The sequence below is a fragment of the Barbus barbus genome (assembly GCF_936440315.1).
Source record: "Barbus barbus genome assembly, chromosome: 8".
NCBI classification, from domain to species: Eukaryota; Metazoa; Chordata; class Actinopteri; order Cypriniformes; family Cyprinidae; genus Barbus; species Barbus barbus.
Window position 1 is genome coordinate 10,630,250 of NC_136736.1, and position 25,367 is coordinate 10,655,616.

General features: G+C 41.6%; 1 protein-coding gene across 2 annotated transcripts in view; it reads right to left on the reverse strand.

The window, feature by feature from the left end:
* LOC306874087 (teneurin-3) overlaps window positions 1-25,367 on the reverse strand; it is a 238,565-nt gene that overhangs the window by 212,520 nt on the left and 678 nt on the right. For both annotated transcript variants that reach the window (XM_079423825.1, XM_079423827.1), the window contains exon 2: window positions 19,518-19,796. In XM_079423825.1, the coding sequence (XP_079279951.1) occupies window positions 19,518-19,796 (279 nt within the window). The remainder of the gene's footprint in view (window positions 1-19,517; window positions 19,797-25,367) is intronic.

Here is a 25,367-nt window from a genome sequence, read left to right on the forward strand (position 1 = left end):
TTGAGACATTTTACATGACTTTGGTTATAAAAGAGGTAAAATAAATCATCTGTGTGATACGAAGTGCACTATTTTCTCATTTCTGGTCTGGACGTGTATAATATGATGTTCCTTCATCCACATGCATAACACAATGTCAGTGGCTCATTTCATAATGTGTAGACTGATTAATCTTCCTTGGACTCTTTCCCCTTTTTCTCACATACTTTCTGCAATTTCCCAGCTTCTCCCGCTTTCGCCCTCCCCCTTCTCTTAGAAGCTATGAATGATTTCTTTGTTCAGACAGACAGGCTAATTGAGAGGGCCTTTTCTATCATTAAAAAGGATGATTGCCGGCCATCCAAAAAATTAATGTCCCAGGTGAACTATAAAACTCAATTGATCTTAACAGTGGGCAGTGGGGGAGAAAAGAGACACACATTTAGACAGGCTTTCATCAGCAATTACACCACATTTTGTAATTAAATTATGTCTTGGTAAGCGTGGTAATTAAATAAGGTGTAGAAGGTTTGCTGGACTCCTGGCTAATGGCTAACAGAGAGAGAAGGAGGGAAACTCATGCCAGTAAAAGTTTCCAGACAACTGAAGTGCTCACATCTTTACCTAAACCCAAGGACAGACACAGTAAAACTGCACTTTTACTGGCTATTCCTCTTCAGGTTTGACAACAAATTAATTTATCAGAGTGACACCTAGCCAATAAGATCTTATGCAGACAGAAACTGTCTGTTTGCACTGGGGAAACAAATCAAAACTTAAACAACAACAACAACACCACCACCGCACGCACACACACAAAACAAACAAACAAACAAAAAACACAAAAATACAAGATAAAACAAGACAAGATTAAACAAGACAAGATAAAACAAGACAAGATAAAACAAAACAAGACAAAACAAAACAAAACAAAACAAAGCAAAGCAAAGCAAAACAAAACAGAATGCTATTTTTTCACATTTATTGTATGGATTACCAGTGGTTGGTGCAGACTTTTACACTGAAATCGTACTCGGTTACTAACGTAACCTCGGTTCCCTTAGATACGGGAACGAGTACTGCGTCGCTAGACGCTATGGGGAAAAACTCCTTTTTCTCCGAGGACTGAAGACTTTTTCAATCACGCAGTGTGACTGCACGACCATTGGTTCGCGCAGTAATAAAAAACGAACCAATGGCTCGTCAGGTACTGCACGAGCCTATGGCGGCAAAGCCCGCCAGAGCCCGCCAGAAGGGGCGGGGTCATCTGGCTATATAAGCGGGCGCTTCGCCATAGGAAAACAGGCCAATTCGACTGAAGCGACGACCTGAGTCGTGCAGCTGCATGGCATGGCATAGTACGCAGTACTCGTTCCCGTATCTAAGGGAACCGAGGTTACGTTAGAAACCGAGTACGTTCCCTGTCGATACTACACTCGTACTGCGTCGCTAGACGCTATGGGGAACAAATACAATCCCGCCATGCCATGAAGAGAAACGACAACCTTAAAACTGGTCTTTGAGCAGTAAGGCTCAGAGGGACCAATTATGAGCAGGAAGCATCCTGCAGGAGGCATGAGGACCGAACTCTTCAGAGGTCAGTCCAGCCTAGAAATCGTTTCAACGGTCATAAGTACAGCCTCAGCACCAGGAATGGGGCCAAGAGCGTTCTTGGAGAATCAGGCAATGCCTGAGGGGACCGCTTTAAGACAGGTGTGTGCCATCTAAGCAGAGAGAACCCTAGCCTGTAAGGCCGGGACATCCAAGCTATAGAACCTGGCAAATGTGGACGGCGAGGCCCAGCCGGCCGCCGCACAAATGTCTGCCATAGACACACCACTAGACCACGCCCAAGAAGAGGCCACGCCTCTTGTGGAATGAGCTCTCACTCCAATGGGGCTCTGGAGGCCCAGGGAGGAGTATGCTAGTGCGATAGCGTCAACTAACCATCGAGATATTCTGTGCTTTGTGACCGGAGACCCCTTGGTGCGGCCGCCAAAGCAGACAAAGAGTTGTTCCGTCTGCCTAAATGGCGTGGAACGCTCGATGTACATTCTCAATGCCCTGACTGGGCAGAGAAGGCTGAGCTCTTGGTCCTCCTCAGAAGAGGGGAGCGCAGAGAGCGTAATAACCTGGGCTCTAAACGGAGTGTAGAGCGCCTTAGGAACATAGCCGTGTTTTGGTTTTAGGACGACCTTAGAGTCGTTAGGCCCAAACTCAAGACAGGCAGGGTTTACAGAGAGAGCCTGCAAGTCACCTACTCGCTTTACCGATGCTAGCGCTAGTAGCAGAGCAGTTTTGAGCGACAGTGTTTTTAAGCTTGCAGCTTGTAGTGGCTCAAAAGGAGGGCCTTTAAGGGCTCTCAGGACCGTGGGCAGGTCCCATGCAGGGACTGTGAGGGGTCGGGGCGGATTGAGCCTCCGAGATCCCTTCAGAAAACGGACAACCAGGTTGTTCCGGCCCACCGACTGTCCGGCTATAGGAGCGTGAGAGGCTGCTATAGCTGCCACGTAGACTTTGAGCGTGGAAGGGGCGCGGCCCTTATCCAGCAGCTCCTGTAGATATGACAATATCACTGATATGTCACATGTTGTCGGGTCTTTACCGCGGGCTTGACACCAGGCGGAGAAAACCGACCATTTAGAGGCGTAGAGGCGTCTCGTGGACGGGGCTCTAGCCTGTTCAATGGTGTTCAGGACATTCTCGGGGAGATCTACTGAGTCCCATCGAGTGCCCATAGATGCAGGTCCCACAGCTTGGGCTGGGGGTGCCAGATCGTTCTGTTCGCCTGGGAGAGGAGGTCTCGCCTCAGGGGAATAGGCCACGGCGCTGCTATTAGCAGCTGCGATAACTCCGGGATCCAAAGCTGGTTCTTCCAGAGTGGGGCCACTAGAAGCACTTTGTGCTTGCACTCCCTGATCCGCCTGATTACCTGAGGAATCAGAGCGATCGGGGGAAAAGCGTAAAGAAGGAGGTTGGGCCATTCGTGGGCCAACGCGTCCTTGCTCTTCGAAAAGTAAATCTGGCAGTGAGAGTTGTCTTTGGAGGCGAAGAGGTCGACCTCTGCCCTGCCAAAGATTCGCCAGATTTCTTGAACCGTCTGTGGGTGGAGCATCCACTCTTCTGAGGGGACATTGTTCCGAGAGAGCATGTCTGCTCCTTGGTTCAAAATGCCGGGCACATGAGCTGCTCTCAGTGAACGCAGGTTGAGATGAGCCCATAGTAAGAGGCGCTCTGCCATCTCGAAAAGGCGTTTCGAGGTGAGCCCACCCTGGTGATTTATGTACGACACCACCGTCATGCTGTCCGAGCGGACTAGCACGTGGTGACCCTTCAGGACTGGCAGGAAGAACTGAAGAGCTCGACATACTGCTTCCATTTCGAGGCAGTTGATGTGCATTTGTCCTTCTGCGTTCGTCCAGGAGCCGAAGGTCGGCTTGCCGTTGCACAGAGCTCCCCAACCTGTGTTGGAAGCATCTGTTGTAACAACCTTCCTTCTGTAAACCAAACCCATTGTCACGCCTTGTTCGAACCATTGTAGGTTCCTCCAGGGGACCAGGGCTGACACGCAGGCCCGGTTCACCCTGACACGAATGCGTCCATGACGCCACGCATGAGGCGGAATTAGAGGTTTCAGCCAGTACTGAAGGGGTCTCATTTTGAGAAGGCCCAACCGAAGAACTGGCGATGCGGAGGCCATGAGGCCCAGCATTCTTTGAAACGATTTGAGTGGGTAGGAGGCTCCAATCTTGAAGGAAGCCGCGAGCTGCCGTATGGCCAGAACGCGATCTGGCGCAACTTTCGCCGTCATGCAGGCGGAGTCGAAAACTGTCCCCAGGAACGATGTTCGTTGGCTGGGGGACAGGGAGCTCTTGGCTAAATTGATCCTGAGTCCCAAGTTCTCCAAGTGCCCGAGGAGGAGGGACCTGTGTGCTACCAGCTCTGCCTCTGACTGTGCCAGAATGAGCCAGTCGTCGAGGTAATTCAGGACACGGATTCCCATCTGTCTCAGAGGGGAGAGAGCCGTGTCTATGCACTTCGTAAAAGTGCGGGGAGCTAGAGCCAGCCCGAAGGGCAGGACCGTGTATTGATAAGCCACACCCTCGAAGGCGAATCTCAAGAATCGTCTGTGATGGGGGGCTATCTGGATGTGAAAATAAGCGTCTTTCAGATCCAGCGAAAAGAACCAGTCCTCTGGGCGAATTTGCGAGAGGATCTGCTTCACTGTAGTCATTCTGAATGGCCGTCTCATGAGGGCGCGGTTCAGACGTCTGAGATCGAGGATGGGCCGGAGGCCGCCATCCTTCTTGGGGACGAGGAAATAACGGCTGTAGAAGCCTGACTCGCTCTGAGCTGGGGGAACTATTTCTATAGCTCCTTTTGCCAGCATTTTCTGCACCTCGGCTCGCAGAACGTGAGCGTTGCTGCTTCGCACTAAGGTGGGGACCCTGCCGCTGTACCGCGGGGGTCTTCGAGCGAATTGAAGTGTATAACCTCTTTCTATAATCCCCAGAACCCACTGTGACACTCCGGGGATGGCCCGCCAGGCCTTGGCCCGTGTGGAAAGGGGTTGGATTAGCTCGGGTGGTGAGTCGCCTTGCGGGAACCCGACGCACCTGGTATTTGGAAGAGGAAATTTGCTCTCTTTTTGAAAATGTTTGTTTTTTATTTTTCTCGCTATAACAGCGGCTGTATGTGAAGGCACTTCTGGAAAGGGCCTGTGATTCACAACAGGATTTGAAACAAACCGGTTTGCCTTGGCACCCAGAACTGAACGGGGTGCTTGAAGGCATAACAGAGGGCGGGACATTGACCCTTCCTCTTTCTTCCTATCAGATCAGGACGACGCCGGAGGCGCAGGGTCCAGGGTCAGCCTGGGCCGGGGTCCTTGACGCTTTGGATAGGGGTAGCGTTTGGCCGAGCGGGAGTGCTGCCGAGGCTCAGGCTTTTTTGTAGGCTGAGCGGGCGACGGCGCAGGTTTAGCTGGCTGTTGCGCTGGAGCAGGCTTGGGGCGACTGGTGGCCGTTGCAGAGCTGGACCGTTTAGGCAGGAAGTGTCGCATAGCCTGGGACGACTTCTGAGCCGTGGTGAATCGCTCTGCAAAGCCCTCGACGGCAGGTCCAAAGAGCCCAGCAGGGGAGACCGGTGCGTCGAGGAAGGGGACCTTGTCAGCCTCCTTAATCTCCGTGAGGTTTAGCCATAAGTGGCGTTCCAACACCACTAAGTTGGCCATTGACCTCCCAATGGACTGTGCTGTAGCCTTTGTAGCTTTTAAAGCCAGGTCGGTGGCACTGCGCAGTTCTTTAAAAACTGCGGGATCAGGCCCGAACTCGTCCATGGATCGGAGGAGTTTGGCTTGAAACACCTGGAGCACAGCCATGGAGTGAAGCGCTGAGGCGGCCTGCCCGGCGGAGGAGTATGCTCGTCCAGCGAGGGCGGAAGTCGTCCTGCACGGCTTGGAGGGATGAGCAGCCTTTGCTTTCCATCCGATGGCGGAGGGCGGGCAAAGGTGCGCAGCCACAGTTTCGTCAAGAGGGGGCAACCTCTCGTAGCCCTTCTCTTCGGCGCCATCCACTGAGGAGAGAGCAGAAGAAGAGTTAGAGCGGAGTCGGGCCGAATACGGAGAACGCCACGACTTCGTGAGTTCGTCATGGACCTCCGGAAAAAACGGAGAAGTTCGCTGACGAGGGGCCGTGCGGCGCCCCGGCAGGAACCATTCGTCCAGACGACTACGAGTGGGCTCCTCCGGCGTAGACCACTCCAAACCCAGCTCATCAACGGCCTTAGAGATGATGCGGAAGAGCTCGGCATCCATCCCTTGCTTTGCTTCGCTGGGCTCGGCAGACGAGGAGGGGGCGGGGTCAATGGTAGAGCCCGAGATATCCTCTGCGTCTGACGCTATTAGAGACATGCTGTCATCTAATAGCTCCTCCTCAAAAGCACCGAACGAGATCACGTCACTCGCGCCAACCGAGGGACGTTGATCCGCGTGCTCAAAGAGGACGGGAGAATCCACTCTGCATAGCGGGGGCGAGGCACGCGGGGTCTGAGCCGGCGTGAGCTCGCTCGCCGCTGAGCGCTTAAGCCCTTTACCCCGCCGTTTTTTCCCACCAGGTCCCTGGGAGGAAGAAAACGGGAGAGCGCGAGGGGCGGAGTCGCTCTCTGAAAAGAAAGCGATCCGAGCGCGCAGAGTCACGAGACTCATGTTCATGCAGTATGAACATTCCATCTCGCTCAGAGCGGCTTCTGCGTGGGATTTACCCAAGCAGGAAACACACTCTGAGTGGCCGTCGGCATCGTGCAGCGAAAGCTTGCACGAGACGCACTGACGGCGCGGCATTTGCAACAACGCCGCTTGCTCTTTTAGAAGAAATTTGCTCTTCTTGAAGGCTCGCCGGATGGCAGCAGGGGACGAGCTGACGTCCGCTCTGATCGCTGAAGCGGCTCGGCAAAGCGGGCTGGATCAGCGGGGAGCGGGGAAAAAAGGCAGCCTTCCAATCCGCAGCGATGCGTGTCAACGGCGAGCGTCTGGAGTCCTGGATCAGCGAAGAGGTCGTCGCTGAAGGAGAATTGATCTGTTTTCCTATGGCGAAGCGCCCGCTTATATAGCCAGATGACCCCGCCCCTTCTGGCGGGCTCTGGCGGGCTTTGCCGCCATAGGCTCGTGCAGTACCTGACGAGCCATTGGTTCGTTTTTTATTACTGCGCGAACCAATGGTCGTGCAGTCACACTGCGTGATTGAAAAAGTCTTCAGTCCTCGGAGAAAAAGGAGTTTTTCCCCATAGCGTCTAGCGACGCAGTACGAGTGTAGTATCGACAGGGAAACTCCACACACAGTGCACAGCCTGTTTATTGAATTCATTCCATACAGACTGAAATGTGGCTGAAATGAAGGGGAAAAAAAATCCCAGAAGTGTCTCTAGAGAATGACAATCACTGCTACACTGTAACAAAAATGAGTTTAGCATAGTGCTAAACAATGTACTGTAGTGACGGGAGTGTTGTCTATGGCTCTGTTCTGTTTTACATTTGCCCTCTCTTATGACTTGAACAGAGCAGCACATATCATCTGGGCTTTAGAGGTGCATTGTTAGTTCTCCATGAGTGGCTTCTGCTTACGAACTTGCTAAAGCAAAATCAACCAGCAGACAACATTTTAAACAGCATTTGTTTCATATGCGCCATGAAATTCTTTATATATGAGGCACAGTACAGAAACAGTAACACTGGTTATGCCACTTGCCCACCACGGCACCGTCTTGATTTTTTATAGTAATAAAATTCATTTAGTTCAGTTAGAGAACAGACACTACAATTAAAACTGACCACGGCTGCTCAATAAAGCGTGCCAAAAGACAGTCGCATCATAGATTAGACTTCATTTACGGGAGGAGAGTGAGTCGAGCTGACTGACAAGAAGAGTGAGGTGAGACAGACAAGATGATAGCGGAAGATTTAGTTTCAAAACGAAATGCAAAAATGGCATGTTGGCCAATATTTTGGATTTTGAAAAGCCTGTTGACATTTGCCATTTATCTAAGGTGATTTTGGAAGTTTATTAAACATTTGTTTCTTATTTAAATGGTTCCATAGTGTTTGCTGATTTTCAGTTTCGTATAGGCTACCTAATTTGCTTGAATATATACAACATTTTGTTCCCCCCAATAATTGTGAAAATGTAATGTTTTCTGTCTGTTCTAAGTATTTTCTGAATTATGAAGTGACAAAATGAGATACCCAAAATTCCCTCTGTAAAAACTTTTGACTCTAACATGTCAATAAAATGAAATAAGAATTTTGAAACCAACTTCATCCAGTGTTTAGATTTTTGTTCTAGAAATGTATGCAAATTAGTGCATATTTAATTAAATAATGCCTCATTTGCATATTTAAACCTAACATTTTAGAAAGCTTGTAATACAAAAAATATTTGCAAGTATCAATGCAATCAATCAAATAGGTAAGTAAGGTGATAACTCTTAGTTTTTTTTTTTACCCTATTCACCTGCAGTGTCTCGCCTTTTAAACTTTTTGTATTTTATTTGTTATTTTATATCAGGCATAGCCTATAGAATGGTGTATTTTTATTTGTTTTGTTAATAAAAGTTCTATGATTTATATACAGGCTAAGTTGAGTTTGAAGTTGTATTTTGTTGATGCTTGAATTGACGCTGAAATGAAAATAAAATACGCACAACGTTTTTAAGCTATTTAAAAGCAAAGGAAAGTGAGGAAAAGAGGGAAAACTCAAACAAACTAACAACAAACAAGTGCTTTATGCCGAATTGCCGCTAATTTGAAAGTGAAAGTAAAATGCACACCATGCTTTTACAAGCTATTTAAAAGCGAAGGAAAGCAAGAAAAAGAGGGGAAACCCATCCCCCCACAGTGATACCGGTACTACCGGTGTTGTTACAAGTCGATTAACCGGTGGGGAAATTTCCTCACCGTCACAATGCTAGTACTTGCACACAACATACAGAGGAAAAAACTGAATTCAAGGATCTGATTACGAGGTTCTTTGTCTGTTTCTGTAATTCTGAGCATTTTTCACACTGACCAAAATCTGACATGAAGCCACTTAAGTATTAACCCTAATCAGTATGCGTAAGAATGCAAGTACGCAAAACTACATTGTAAATGAAACCTTCTGGCCTTTTCCATTGCGCTTATCTGCTGGACTACTGCGAGGAAGCTCATACTTTGCACAGATGGCTGGAAGCTTTTTCTCTTTCTCCATCTCGCCATCTTTCTCCATCTCTCTCTTATCCCTTTCAGACGTCCCCTCCAGAGCTGACATCATTGGCCTCTTCTATATACCGAAAGGGCATGGCTCTGCTTTTTTGGTGAAGTTCTCAGGCTGGAAACTTGATGTTCGAATTGAGAAGGTGATTTGGGAGTGCAGAGGGAAATGTATTCCTCTGCTACACTAAAATCACAAGGGCAAAAGCTGCACACTCTATTCAAATATTCAGAGTGGTGATGAAAAGCAGCCATATCCAAATTCTAATATTTGAACTGATCTGAATAACCGTCTTAAGGCATATCCATAGTCCAGTGTGCAGACTAATGTCAAACGTCAGGTTAGGATAGAATAAAAGTGGCTTGTTAATGTTCGATTACACAGTCTGGTTTAACATGGCCCATTGTGCGCAGCTCTCACTCACGGCTCGTGAAACTGTCACTCTGTCAGTCAAAGCCCAGCTCTGGAAAGTGCCACTGTGGAGAGTGCTCTTTAATGACGGTGTGCTAGTGTAACAAAGCACGGTTAATGCCATTACGCCGCCAGCACTGCTTCATAACATCCCTGCCATAATGGCGCTCGTTTCAAACTCGGTTTTACGAGCTGCAATTAACTTTACCCAGATTACCACTTTTTTTGTTACCACCAGGTGTTGGGAAAAGGAAATAACACATTCTTTCACTGCGAGCCAGGATGCCAGGCCGGTGGCAGCAAGGCAGGTTTCCAGTACCGGGGTATCTGGGGCTACTTTGGGGTCCAGATCTGGATTTGGTCCGCTCTGATGGAATGACCAGAGAGTTATACGACACCACTACTGGACAGAAGTGAAACAAGTGGAGCTTTTATCAGCGTCCAGGGCTGGTTTAGAGCATCTAGCCCGGTCTGCTTGTAATCTGTCCAGTCTGAGGGGTGCGGACGAGAGGGGCAAGGAGGGTCGTACACCAGTCTGAGTGGTCTACACTCTTGTGCTAACAGAACACAGCTGCTTCTCGTTCACGCCGGGTTTACTGAGATGAGAGCACTCACTCTATCAGCCAACGCTGCTATGTATACACTGCATGGAGATTAGTTTGCACATGTGCAGGTCCTGTTGAATATACAATGAGAGACAACAACTAAAAGTGCTACTTGCTCATCTATTTGCACTAAATGCCTGTAATACAGAGTTAAATGCTCTTATATGTACATCACATGCCTTACTATAAAGCTAATACAATAAAGCTTGTGAAACAGCAAAAAGAAATGCTAGGTTTAATCAGGACCATCAATCAGTACATTGATTGAACAGATGATTTGATGTTTCCTGACATAAGACCTTTAACCTGTCCACAATTATTCGTATTTCCTTCCTGTGCTACATCTGTTCTCAAGAATCAACTTGCGGTCCAAATAATGAACTTTTCACAGCAGTGTTTCTATCCTGCCCTTATTCTACTTGAGCTTTCATTGCAAAGCCTTGTTACCTGATCAAAAAAAAAAAAAAGAATGAAAGAAAAACCATCTCTGTTTCAATGCTGAATCGCCGAATCTACATGGAGGGTTGTATTGTGAGCCGACTGGATTTGAAACTGCAGTATGTGATGTCGACTGCTGTTTCTTTGTAGGCATTTGATGCCCACTGATTGTAATGTCTTTGAAGTAACCCTCTGCTGCACATACCTATTCTCAGAAAGAGCTGTAGGTAACTGTGTTTTACATTGTATTAGCTCTGTGTTTAAACTGAATCCATATGGGTCAGTTATGTGTGTGCGTCTCTTGTGCCCAAGAGAGCAGGAAAGAGAGAACGAGTGCTCTGGTATGTAATAGTTATTTTTGACTGGCTACATATCTGGTATTCAGAGCAGGCCTTCCTGCTCTATATGAATGATATTTACACATGAATATAATATAATATAATATAGTGTGTGTGTGCATGTGCGTATGCATATATATCATAGAAGTATGAGAGTGAAACAAAAAAAAGGAGAAATGAAAAAAGCATTTGCTGAAGACAAAATGACTTTTTAGATTCAAGTCACAAAAAGGAGTTAAAAAGTGAAAGAGTCAAAACACCTCCTTACTGAATAATAAGGCTATTTAAATAAACCTTTATATGAATAGAATTGTAGTTTCATATTCCATGATTTAGCAGAGTAGAGACGATTAATTTAATTTAATTTAAATTATTTAATAATTCAGGCATCATCAACCTGGTAGCAATTTTCTTTGAATCCTAGGTATTTCATTATAACTAGAAATGACCATCAGGTGGTGAAATATATGTAAATATTTGCATTTTATCAGTGACAGTGTGTGGAGACCTCAATATAAGGAGGTGTGTGGAAATGACAGGCTTGGTATGGGTATAAAACAAGCTATTAATTAAACTGAATACAGACCATCAGCACTGAGATGACATTTCTATCCTATTGTATCCACTTTTTTTCTTTTTCTAGTAAATGACTTGTGTGCGCAAGTCACATATTATATAAGTTTAATATAGTATAAGTATTCCAACTACCTGCATTTACAGAAATACAAACGCACGCACGCACTGGAATTGCAGCCACAGGGCCCTCAGGAAGTGCAGTGTTTCTCGGTAAACACACTCTCTGTTATGTGAGCGATAAGGGTGTTTGAGTGAGCTGCTGATAGCTCATCCTTCTTACAAAACAGACACATATGCTGTTGTTACTCTGCCGAGGTAAGTTCACGACCCTCACGGGAAAACAATGCATCTCAGTTTAGCCACCGGAGATGCCACAAAACCGTATTCAGCCATAGCATGGGATGAAATCAAACTGTAGGCATTCTGTCGTGTCTTTTTTTGTTGTTTTCTTTTTCTTTCATGTTTTTGTGAGCTTTTGGACCAGTTAAGCAACAGCTACCTGTACGACTGGATAGATTGTAGTTTCAAGCCGGAAGGCAAAAGTTTGTTTTCCAAAAATGTGTCTACTACTGTTGGCTTGCTAAACAACTAGAACACTGCAGGAAATGTGCCTGGAGGGAACAAAAACTGAGATACTGGAAGACACCAGCGGACTATGTGAAGCTCTGGTTCAGAAGGTGTATATTATAAACCTGGTGTAAGATACAATAGTGCATAAAAGCTGTACTAAATTACGCTATTCTGACTCACCTCTGATAACTAGTACTGCTTTATTCAGTATCAGTGCTTAAACTTTGCTGTTGTCATGACAGAGAGAGTGTGTGTGTGTGTATGTGTGTATATACACACACAAACACACACACACACACACACACACACACAAACAGTCAAATAATCATTGTATTTTTTTATAATTGAACCTCATAATTGTTTTATATTTTTCTCTATTCTTTTTGTTCTTATTTCTGTATTTGCAATTTATATGTAAAATACATTTTTGCCTTTATTTAGATAATTAAACTATTAAACTGTTAATTAACTATTTTTTTTCTGTGCTTCAGATGCAATTTCTGTCTGTCTGTGCAGTGTAAAAACGGCAAGAAAGAGTTTGATTGATTTTGCATAATATACTTTACTACCTGTAATTCTCTGCCTGGTTATTTTGGTTATTTTCATGTAATGTTATTATTCTGGTTATTTTCATGTAATGTTAATAAAAGGCTTGACTGCAAGAAAAATGTCCAGAAAAAAAAATGAGCATAGATTTCCCTGTTTCTGGCTGGAATAAAAATAAAGAACTGTACGCTCTTTCCATTAGCAAGATAAATGGCATAATAAATACTTATCAAAACCTCATATTTACAATATCAGAACGAAAGCAAAATGTCTTTGTGTCATCTTTGTGGCATGTACATAAATGTTTCATTTGTGGTTCTCTCACCGAATCACCTGTCGCTATTAAATTATGTGAATTTTCAAGTATAAACAATCATCATGCTTTCATGAACGCTGTGCTGTTTCACAGGTCTATTCGGCTTATTTATGTGCCATGCACATCAGCGGTCTGGCTCATTGTTAGTTATTGGTGGTGCAATAGTTGCGCAACAGTGTTCTTTTCTTCTGCAATCTTTCCCAACAGCCCGTTCCCATCGCCATCACCCCGTATCTTCCTGTGCCAGGTCTCTAAGCTAAACCACTGATATCAATAACTTCGTATGGACCAGAGGACCACAGATAGTGTGACCCGCACAACCCCAGAGCACTTTACGCTGAAAGAAACAACAACGGCATTGCTTTTCAATTCATACACACACTCTGCCGCAACATGAATGTCATAACCCTTATATAAGTATCTCGTTTTATAATACAAAACATGCTTGGCCTTTTTCCACACTCGAGCTCTGAATTTTTTCTCTCTGCAGGCATATTCAGCACCTGGTTATTGTTAAAATGCAGTTTTTAATACAGTAATACTTTTTGAACATATTTATCTCTCTATAGCCCATTTAATCACGAGTCCAATTAAAGCGGTCCTGTCTGAAAAAGCATTAGCCTGCTAAAAAGGAAGCAGGATGCACTAAACTACATATATTAGATACATTAAGACACTCCTAAGATAAAAGGCTTTAGTTCTCATCTAATTGCTTATTAGGCACTTTTGTAAAGTTACCTGAAGTAATTAGGCGAGTGCATTTTAAATTGCAACATGCTTGATCGTGTTTGGATGTGTTGCTTATTAGTACACAATTTTGCATGCTGTAATGTTTAAATGTGTGTGTGTGTGTGTGTGTGTTTGTGTGTGTTTACACCTACACCCAGGCATCCTCCATGAAGGAATTTCTGTGCACTGAACTGCTGTGCCGGAGTAAGCTGGTTAAGATATTTACAGGATTTGCATTACTGTTGACACATTTTTCTTAATCTCATTAAGCTGACACCTATGACCCTCTTTATATAAAACATAAGGAAAGGAGGTGGACACTTCACTCCACCAAGCAGAAAATCACTCCCAGAGGTCTCTATCACCTCCGATGATTCAGCAAAACAGCGACACAGACTACCAGTGCTTATGGCATTGCAAGTAATAGAAAAGAGTGCTTGAGAATGTCCTGACACGATAAATCTGGCTTGACCACTGGTCACTACTGCTGAGAACATTTGCTGGATTTACAAGCCAGACACACACACACAGAATGTAAGCTCTTGACCCAAACCAAATGGGTCTCTGTGAGCATTCAAGTGAGGCATTCCAGTCAAGAAAAAAAAAAAAAAAGTGTCAGGACAGAGACGTTCCTGGTTCTCTCCTGTCAAATCCTTTGATGTTGCTTCACAGGCTCTTAAAAAACAGGGCGAGTCTAGAGTTCTGGAACTTTCTCTCCCTCAGCCGGGTACATGGACTAATGGCAGTGCAACTGCTTCCTTGCTCACAGCAGGGCAAGCTCTCTCATATCTGCTGTGCAATTTTTGATTAAAGCCCCTCAAAATATGTGAAATAACCAAAATCAAAATGGAGACACATTAAAACCTCAGTCGGGGAGTGGTGCTAACGAGACCCTGAATAGTCAGTCGAGGTCTTCGGTTCTTTCTCCCGTAGTTAGGGTTCTCCCCCCTTCTCTATCCCTCTTCCCCTGAACCCTCTGTAGTGCGCAGATGTGTGTGTGTGTGTGTGAGAGAGAGAGAGAAACAGAGGAGCTTCAAACAAGCTCAAAATCAAAAACAGATCCAGACAGAGGAGCAGGTGTCATATGATGGCAAGATGGCTGCAAATGACAGAGGAGGCACAGCATTTTCTGCTGGATTCAAAGAAAAGTTGATTATCAAAATAGAAATCATGATTTTGAACAGACGTTTTGGCTTGAAAGTGATTTTTCCAGTTTTTGATTGCAGGACATGTAGAAGAAGAATTATATGTATGTAATAAATGAAGAAATGTAAGAAATTATAATTTTTAATGATCTATCTATCTATCTATCTATCTATCTATCTATAGTAAAATGTATTTATTAGAATATTAAATTATAGTAATATTTCACGATTTGTTTATACTGTATTTTCAAACAAATAAATGTAGCCTTGGTGAACATAAGAGATTCTTTTAAAAACAAACAAATAAATAAATAAAATATACATGCAAAATCAAATTAAATATTTACTACTACCATTATTATTATTATTATTATTGGAGTTGCTGTCATTGTATATATACACATGCATACATGTAACTTCATAAATTCATAGAAAGAAAGAAAGAAAGAAAGACACCTTTACTCTGGTGTGAAAACTGTTTGTATGTGTGTGTGTGTGTGTCTTTCCCTCTCCTTTCATTCGCTCCCTCCGGGGGAGTGAGCAGGTGTCCAGTGACCCAGGAAGAGGGAGACACGGGTGGGCATGCGGTGAAGCGCATCCCTGGCTCAAATGTCCCCTGGAGACAAAATATCCCTCCTTTGTTAGCGGCATCTCTCACTCGCCCTCTCCTTTCCTTTCTCCCTCTCTCTTCTTCTCTGCTGCAGCTGAACACATTGTGCTCAGGTGTTTCTCCCGACCCCTTCTCCATTACAGGATATTAAGTCCAAAGTGCGAGAGCAGGCATTGCGACTGCTCTCTATGCCGAGCCGAGAGTGTCTCTGTGCAAGCGTCTCTTTCAGTGTACTCTCTAATAGAGTTTAAGGATGAACTTGGAAATGTGGGACCAGAATAGAGATCCTTTCACTAGAACCGTGTCTGACAGCACTAGACGCACCTCTTTCACTTCCACTCTCAGCTTTGTGTTGACAAATCCTGCTTTTTCTCCAAATGGAATCTCCATTGCGTTTGAAGTCAAATGGCAGTGTCGCGAGGGCCGACGGCCTATACGCACAAACACAAATCAAGCTCTGAGGCGACAAGCAGAAAAATCTTGAAAGCTACAAATGATTCCATATTGAATTCGGTAGAGAGGGGAGTGAGGGAAAGAGGCCGAAAAAGCCAAACAGTGTGTCAGTCATTTGGACACACTTTGTTCCATGGTGACGCCAGGCACATGTAAACAGGAAATCTTTTGGTATGGCTGGAGAAAGCTTTTTTCAACATTCATGTCAAGAGGCATGACTTGGAGGGAAACGGTAGCTGAAGTTAATACCAAAGATCTTGTAATGGAGAGAAGTGAAACAAACCAAGGAAAGAAATAACATTTTCTTTTTATTTTCTCCTCATGGACTCACTAACACTGTCTGCAGCTGTCTTATGTTAGGACATAAGCCTCAGCAACTGCAGCATATGCCACAATTCAATGAAACAATTAGGAAAAAAAACCACACGCATTTATGTTACATGTTAACACTGCAAAAAAAAGTCTAAACAATTGTTCTGTTCCAAAACCTACTGATCTGCCCGACAGAGGAGACATTTTAAAACATCATACGCTGTTAACAAAGATGACTGTTAGAACTTAATTATGCAGCATTATACAAGATCTTATTTCATAGGTATCATTCACAGTGAAGACAAGCGCAGTGAAAAAATAAATCCAAGATGGTGGACAAGTTGGGTTAAATTTTGAACATACATAAGTCTATATTTTATTGTAACAATAATAATTTAATTCATATTTCATGCACCAATAAGAAAAAAAAAAAAAAAAAAAAAAGAAATTAGGGAATTAAAACAACAGTTAAAGCAATGGTTCATATTTTACTTGACAATTTTATATATGATAATTTTATATATAAAAAGTATATTCATTAGAAAAATGCCCATGGAGTTAAAAAATTATTACGTATTATTAATACTTATTATTTCTTGATATGTTACACTTCTAAAACGAAGCTTCCTCGTTCAGTATATCCTGTTTTTCAAGACTAATTTTTCAAAAACAAAATAAAATAAAATGTTTCAAACCCAGTATGAATAGGAGTATGCAATGTCGTAGATATGTCGTCAGTTAAGCCATGAAGTTACAAAAGAAGGCCATTAAAGCTGCCTTAAAACTGCATGCAATTGTTTCTTATTTATGATGAGTCACATTCAAAGCAGTGTCAGATCCGCATCAAGTTCAGTAGCGGCCAAAATAACCGAATAACCAGCTGCTGTGATGTTCATTAATCAAAGAACAAAATTAAAAAGAGGAAATCAACAACTCCTGTAGTTTTACTTTATCTTTATTTAATTTAGAATTTAGTGTTTGATAACTTTATTAAATTAGGCTATATTTTCTTGCTGAAGGGCACAGGTAGCTATATGACATTTATTATAATGGGGTTATGTGAAGATTGTTTTAAGTTCACTTAAATTAGAAGTTATTTTTTTAAAGTCTAATAAATGTTCAATTGATAGCTCTCAATTATACTGCATGTTGAATAGCTATAGTCAATGATTAAATATTAGGAAAAAATTCATAGAGACATCAGTTGGTATCAGTGATACTTGCCTTCAGTCATAAAAAAAGATGACATTAAACAAATATTAAAAATGTACTTTATGTTGTTTCTACATTTATTTGAAGATTGAATGTGAAATTATTGCAATATAAACATTATAATTAAAAACTTTAATGTTAGGTGGGATTGAACACGATAATTCCTTCCTCTGTACTACTAGTTTTAATGCGAATACACATTACAACATCTCATGCTTCATGTAATTGCTCAATCAGTGTTTCAACAGCGTGGAAATAAAATGTCACGTAACATTTCATTTACCTCAGCAAGTCTTCAGAGTCCACAGCGCGTTATTTCACTAGATAAATTAAGTCTAGAGAGGAGCATTTTGCGAAACATTACACCATATAGTCATTATATTTTTACTAAACCTGTCAGTCTAAATTATTTAATGTATGTTTAAATTAATCTGTTATGAAACATGCTATGACAGCCAGTGTGTAATTGAATAGCTTATATTTGAACAAATAGCCTAGAAATTTTTAAGTTAATTTAAAAACTGCATTAAATGTTTGCATAGAATTTTTTTTTAAAGTTGAATGTTGATCGTCTATTTAAAAATAAATAGTAATTAAATTTAAGCTTGGGTTAAGTTGTTAGGCCTAATTGTAACCTTATAGGCTAATGTAAAAGGGCTCCCTATGTTTTAAACATAAGATGAGGTAGATTTTTATCACTAAGAAAATGTAATCTATAAGTGAATGTATTTAAAGAAAGAGCAACTTGTTCAGTAAACCACTGTAAAAAAAAAAAAAAAAAACAGTTTAAGTTTTCCCCTTGCTGTACCGAAATCATATCGAACCGTGACGTTAAAACCGAGGTACCTAACCGTCATATTTGTGTACCGTTACACCCCTAATATATATGTATATATTCCATGTCTATTTTTAGTCGTTTAAGCATATTTAAATAAATTTAACTCATTTTGAGTGGCATCTTGGAGGATTCCCACGGTCTTGAAAAAACCCTGTTTGAGAACCAATGGATTAGAGTATGGCATTTTTAACTTGCTAAATGCTAACAATAAACTCTCAGAAACAACAAGAGTTGACTTCTCTTATTTTTTGTATCAATCTGAGCTACACACACATACAGCTTCTTTCACAAATTAACTACATTAAGTAAAGTAAATAAAGAATCCGCAGAATATGCTCCCTAAGGAACAATGCGCTCATAGCTCTGGTCATCAGAGATATGAGAGTCACCCCACACATTCATCTCATAATGGAAGCAAATATAACAATCCTCCACACTCAGCGCTTTGCTTTCCTTAATTAAGCCAAAAGGTGTTAATGAAAATGATTAGATAAGGTCTTCTTAAAGGTTATTTGCACATAACACCTGTTAGTCTAAGGAATATTAATAAATGAGAATAAGTGACAGAAGAGTGAGTGTGCAGGGAATATAATGAATGATTCAGCTCTTCATTTGCTTCATTTGCCCCCTTTCTTTCAAAATGGCTGTCCTTTACCTCATTGTCAGCAGCTTTAATTCTCAATTCATTTAATGAAAAAAAAGTAGAGAAAAATGAGGGGGGGGGGGGGGGGGGAAACTCCCCCAATTCATTCTCAAGTGAACCTGAAAAGAACAACAAGAAACAAATCTGAAGGATTTTAGTGTGAATAAAAATATAATCAAAAACGCATGTGAGGGCGTGATGACATCTCCCCCCCGCCGAGGCCCCGCTCTGGGAGAGTGGCAGCGGAAGTGTGGCGATGAGGCCCAGAGGAAGCCTGTCACCTGAGCATTCTTTGAACCATCACAGCTGCTTTGTGGGAATGAACGACGGCACCAAAGAAAAAGAAGGAGAGAGAGAGGGAGAGAGAGAGAGAGAGATCGTCGCTTCCATCACTTCTCCAGGTTTCAAGCATGATCAAATTTGCACTTCAAACCACTGGGGCCTGTTAACCAGCCATTGTGTGGGTTCGATCATGCGAGCGGAGCATTCCAATGATGGCTAGGTAAGGTCTCCTAGCGCCCGGCACAAAGACGGACCTTTGATTGGAGGGTCCCCTCGGGGCCGTGGAAGCAGTAGTACGGGTATAAAGACAAAGGGTGCATGTGGATGTATTGACTTCCTTCTGCTAGTTACTGACTCTCAGGCCAGTTGTGATAAAATTCAAAAGAGTGTGATAATGGTAATATTGTGCAAGAGAGATGTGCATAGTAATTACTTTCACAGGGTCCTCCATGTTAGAAAAATCCATCTTAAGTTTTGGAACATGGCAGCTGATTTCTAGGGAGTTCAAACTGGTTTTTTGAACACCCACAATTTCCCAAAAAGCAGCTTGAGCACCTTAAGCTTCACCGGAAGCTTGTTTGTTGTTGGTCCAAGATGGCTAATGACTATCTCAGACCAGCTAGTATCCAGTAACCATGTTCCAAAACACAGCTATCAGCTTAAGATGGATTTTCCAGCATGGTAGAGAGAAAATGTTTTTTTTAAATCTGTTCGAGGTAGCTGAAACAAGACTAAAAGGCTGAATGCGGCTCTAGCGTGGCTCCACTCACCGTTCTCACTGTCTGATTTGTTCTCGTGCTCTGTGTCGGTCAGGGTCAGGGCTGAGTTCGAGCGGCTGGACAAGCAGGAGTTGCGGCCAGACTTCACACCCCTGCCCCAGAGGCGCATGGCACGTTCCGGTGACATCACCCTCTCATTCTCAGTGTCCACATCTGAGCCTGCGCCAACGGAGTAGCCGCGGTGGGGGAGGCCCATCTCTGCGCAGAAGGCCAGACCACGGCGTGTGGCTGGTTCACATATTCCCAGCTGCCTCAGGTTAAAGTTCTGACCTGTAAAAGAAATGCAACAAACTAATTCAGCATATATCTATATACATGGTCCAATACAAACAATCTGCAGATACCAAATGTGAATACAAACTGGCATTGGCGAGTACATAAAAATAGTGTTATTTAGCAATTGAACTGTACCGTTTTAGGAACTATACTCTCATTCCAGCATAATAATCAAGGAACTTTGCTGCCGTACCATGGTGCAGCAGGCGCAATGATATTACACAGCGCCTGAAAGTAGTCCCCAGCTAGGTAACTAGTTATGATATAGCTGGGGACTACTTTCAGGCGCTGCATCATATTCGAAAATGATAAAACTCAACTTTTTAACTCTTGGGGAGTTGGAAAATGAGCCTATTTCCAAAAAAAGGGGAGTGTTCCTTTAAAGTAAAAAAAAAAAAAAATCAGTGTCTATGCTACATCTTTTACCATTTTTATATTCATTGTTCAATTCTTTCAAACCCTAGAAGTATATGTATTGACACACACATACTCACACTTCCATTCAAAAGTTTGGAGTAAGAAATACATTATTTACATTAACATTTTATTAATTTATTACAATACAGTTATTCAGCAAGGTTTCATTACAATGATCAATAGTGACATTTATAATGTTATGTTGAAATGTATTTGAAATAAATGCTTTTAACTTTGAACAAAAAATATTAAGCGTCACTGATTTTTTAAAAACAGTTCTTGAACACCAAATCTGCATATTAAAATGATTTCTGAAGACTTACGAGACACTGAAGACCGGAGTAATGGCTGCTGAAAATTCAGCTTTGCCATCACAAGAATTATTTAGTATAAAAACATTAAAATAGAAAACAATTTTTTTTGTCTGATAAATGTAAATAAATTCAGCAACGTTGAACATGAGAGTTCTTTTAAAAACATTAAATAATCTTACTGACCTCAGACTTTTGAATGGTAGTGGGTGTATATGAAAATTAACAATACATAAAAACAAATTATATAAAAATAAATAATAATAATAATAATAATAATGAAAAATAGTTTTTGCACCCTGTCAGTCTATTCATATTAATCTGTATTACCTATAAATAATTGTAATTAAACACAATGCTACAAAGACAAAACATACACACACACGGTTATAATGCAGCAACCGTTTCAAGCAGAGTAAGACACATTCCACATGCCCTAGTTAAGCAGAGGAAACAATCAATCAAAGAGACACTAAAAAGAGCCCATTTAATGTTCTATTTTGAAGTCTGACTGCTGTTTTCTGCAATTATTTCTGCCAAGTGCAGAATGACAAATAAACTAATTCACTGGACACTAGAAGCTCCTTTCTAACACACACATACGCACACACCCACAGTCCACTGTAAGTATATGAGCATGATAAAAGTGTGTTTTCTCTCACTGGAGGGACTAGGGAAAGCCCAAGAGGGCTCAATATCACTCACAGGCTGGACGTCATGGTAAGTGGTTCTCATTGTGAGTACAGAGTGGTCTCTTTCACGTGTGTGTGTAGAGGCGGAAGCTCAGGTATGCTTTGTTGGCCTGTTCTGTGGGGTGGGAAGAGCCCATAGAGTGTTGGTAAAACACAAGCTGACAGGTAAATGGGCCTTGCTGGCATCTGGGGAGCCATTTGGGGAGTGTCGAGCGATGAAAAGATCCACGGTTCCAAAGAAAGGGGAAGAGAAAAGAAAAATAAAGCTGTAAATTGATACCGCAATCTATCTTTTTTATTTGGTCTCTCTTTTTTTTTTTACCATGGGAGATTGTATCAACTGACCCAAAAGCCAGGCAGAAAGGAAAGCTTCAGTAAACAACTCACACACACTATACTGAAGGCAAACTAACACCCCATGTGTGGAACAAAGAGACTATCAAGTCTCATCAGACAGTCAAATATCCGCAGACTTAGCAGTCTGTTCCCCGAACACCCACAATACACTGCACACTGAGTCTTGATCGCTTTTTGGAACCGCAATTATAAACCCAAGTTACCAGAATATCTCTCTCTGCTGAAGGACTATGATGTGTATTCCAGCTCACCTAGTGACAATACAGAAAGGAGGGGGAAAAATAGAAATGTAAGAAAGAAAGAAAGAATTTCAACAAGGACAAAAATGTAGGCAAGTAAAACTCAAAGGAAACAAGATAAAAAAAACAACATACTTAAATTGAGACAAGCGTAGCACTGTTTTTTCATAAAGTTTTTTCAAATACAGATACAAACTCAAGTATTTGAGTAGGATGGGCAGTCACTTGACTAATTGTTATCCTGTAGCATCACGGATGTTCCCTGGCAGCCCTAGTTGTGCTAAGTGAGCTTGAAAATCAGCTTGAAAAATATGTTTCACAGTGAGACTGATGATGTTTTCTCTGTGCACCTTCTACATGTATTTTGGAAGGATGCAGATAAACGGCAGCAATTAGCCATGAGAGGGAACACCGCGGCAACACGTCTAAACAGACGTTTACACGCTCTTTAAAAATGTTTTAATGAACTGACTACAGTCTCTTGGGCTGTGCAAAGTCTCAAACCGAGGGAAAACTGCTACTGAAATGAAGGATTATTTATATCTGTGTCAAGCCGGCACAGCTAGAATCACAATTTATATCTGATTTTCTGTAATCAAAACTGTCAGATTATTTATTGTAAGACTTAGTTTGCACAATGAAGGTGATAGAATAATAATAATAAAAAACAGCTCTAGCATGCTGCTGTCTTCAGTTGTATAATCATTAGGAAATTTAGTAATTAAAATCAAATTACTTTTGCAGTGAAATGATTGAGCTTGAAGTTTGTGAATAGGTGCCGTTTCTCTCTCTCTCACACACACACACACACACACACACACACACACAGACAGACACACACACAGTACAGACTGTAGAGGAAAAAGTGGTACAGACTAGAATATAACTTCATCATGCCTTAGTGTGTTAGCAGTCAGATTGGTATGTTTAGCACTTTAAATCTGGATGCTGATTTCAGAAATGTCTCCAGGCTGTTAATATCTGACTTCAAAAGCAAGATGACTACCACTACAAAAAAAAAAAAAAAAAAAAAAAAAATGCTACACCATGAAGTCATATTAAAATATATATTTGAAAACACATATGAACATGATTAGAAAATACATCTACAAATTGGGTCATTTTTTTTTACAAACATTGTTGTTTTAAATAATATGTACTACTAATTAAATTAATAACGCTAATACTACGCTGATTATGAATATAGGCTATATGAAACATCACTTTTGAAGGATTAAATTACAAAGACTGTATAGATTAATTGCATTTTAAATACTGACATTTTCTCAACAATTAGGAATAACTGAACAAAAAAGTGGACAACTTATACATACTAAATAATGGAGTAATCGCATTTACTCTTCAACATATAAATAAAGTAATGAATAATGTGCTACTGGGCTAAAATGTGTAAAATAAATGCACAACTACATTTTTAAACAACTAATCAAAATTTCATATATAAGAATAAATTATTTTGAATTCTTTCACTTGCATTACATAAACAAACAAACAAAATCATTAAACAACTACATAACAAATAAAATGTTATTCAAATCAATAAATGCAAATTTAAAAATAACATTATTTATTATTTTACAGTCCATTAAATCTAAACTTAAAAACGTATCTTCACATTAGACAATGTGAAAGGACTTTCAGCTTAGCAGCCGCTCGGACTTATAACTCATTTCCCGTTCTTTTTGTCTGGATCCAATGATTTCCAAACTCTGTATTCTGTAGAATTCTGTAGTCTGGAGCAGACTGCATTCCATGGAGGGAGCTTATCTGCCATGGTGATAGGTTTGCGCGGCTCCAAAAACACTGAGGCCTGAAAAACCGCAGTGCCAGAGGAACAAAAAACTTCCTCACATTTACTGAAAACCATATATATTGCAGAAATATATTGGTCTTTAAACGGATCATTTATTTAGTCGTTTGCAAGCAGATCCTCGTAAGCTTTAATGGTTACGACTCTTCAAACGACGCAGAGTAACAAATGATTTCAAAATGTTTTTTTTTAAATGCATTTAAATGCATAAAAAAAATCAGCTAATTCAAATCAACTAAATTAGTTATGATAAATCAAATAAATGATATCTACCTTGCAATAGTTAAAAAGAATTCTAAAGTAGTTTATGAAATACACCTAATAGTGTAAAAAATGAAACATAATAAAGTTTTCACATTTAAGTGACTAATTATTTTAATCTACAGAATTTCATGTTAAAACAATCACAGCAAAAAGCTGCATATTTTATTAGCTTGATGATAAAAAAAGGAAAGAAATGAAAAAGAAAAGCATTGATCCCCTGCATTAACAGGAATTAATAAGGGCTATTAACTACAGAAATAATCGGCGTTCCACCGAAGTTCAATTAAAATTATATAAATTCCAAATTACCAATTAGTGTAGATGAAATTGTACAGGATAAGATAATTGAGCAATTACCGCTTTTCTGCTCAAATATTTATGAAGTGTTAATTTGAGTTTGAAAGCAATCAATGAACTGGTAATGACCTTTATGGAACTTTGTAATGGAACTGAACGGCAGCACTTCGCAGCAAGGCTACATTTTTTCAGATCTCAGTAATTCCAATCTGCCATTGTTTTGTAATGGCTAATTAACAATTTCAGTTCGCCTGCCTGGTCCTTTCTACTCCACAAATTAATTATCTAGGTATCGCTGTTTGCAACGGTCTAAAGGCTAAAAATATTTCACACGGGAGGAATTAGTTTCATGACGAACGCGGTTGCGTGCCAAGGTTAGGGCTTGAGACTGGGTTAGGTGACGTCTGTGGCAGGGTGATTATGGCGAGAGTGTTGAAGACCGTGTTGAGGCCGAAGTGCAGTCTCTCAAGAGCTCAACGGTGTCTGCACTACATCTGTGAGCGCCTTTGCTCTCTTTCTCTCTCTCTCTCTCGCTCTGTGATAGAGTGGGCTACCCTGCATAATGGTTGGAGGCAGGCTGCTCCTTTACCCCCTGCTGTAATCTGGTGTCACTTCCTGTGATTTCTAAAATAAACACACTCAACAGACAGAGCCTCAAGCACTCCAGTGACTGATAACAGCTAGACTGACCTTCAGCTTAACACAACACTAATGTTAAGGGCACACAAACACGCAACGCTAACCTCTATCGCAACACAGACAAGCACGACACCTAGGGAGAAAACATTTGACCCAAATCTACATTTGTGCTAAATCCACAACGCAAAACTCACCTTTAGCAGTGTGTATTTTGATGACGCCTTATATGCAGAAGAACAAAAAGAAAACAACAAAGAACAACGAATGGGAGTGAGTTTATAAAAGCACGGCTGTGAGAATGCTCTCTGCTCGTAATTAGTAATAAAACTGTGGCCGAGCAGGGCACATTGCAAACTTTAGAACAGTGCAATAATGCTGTTTATGTTTTTTATGGTGCCATTCATTATTGCCAATGGGACACATGGGCATATGTTATAAGGGAAACTTCGGATCTGAAAATGAGAGGCTGGGTCGAGGGGTTTGGATTGCGCTAATCAGAGGAAATGTTTTATTTCTTC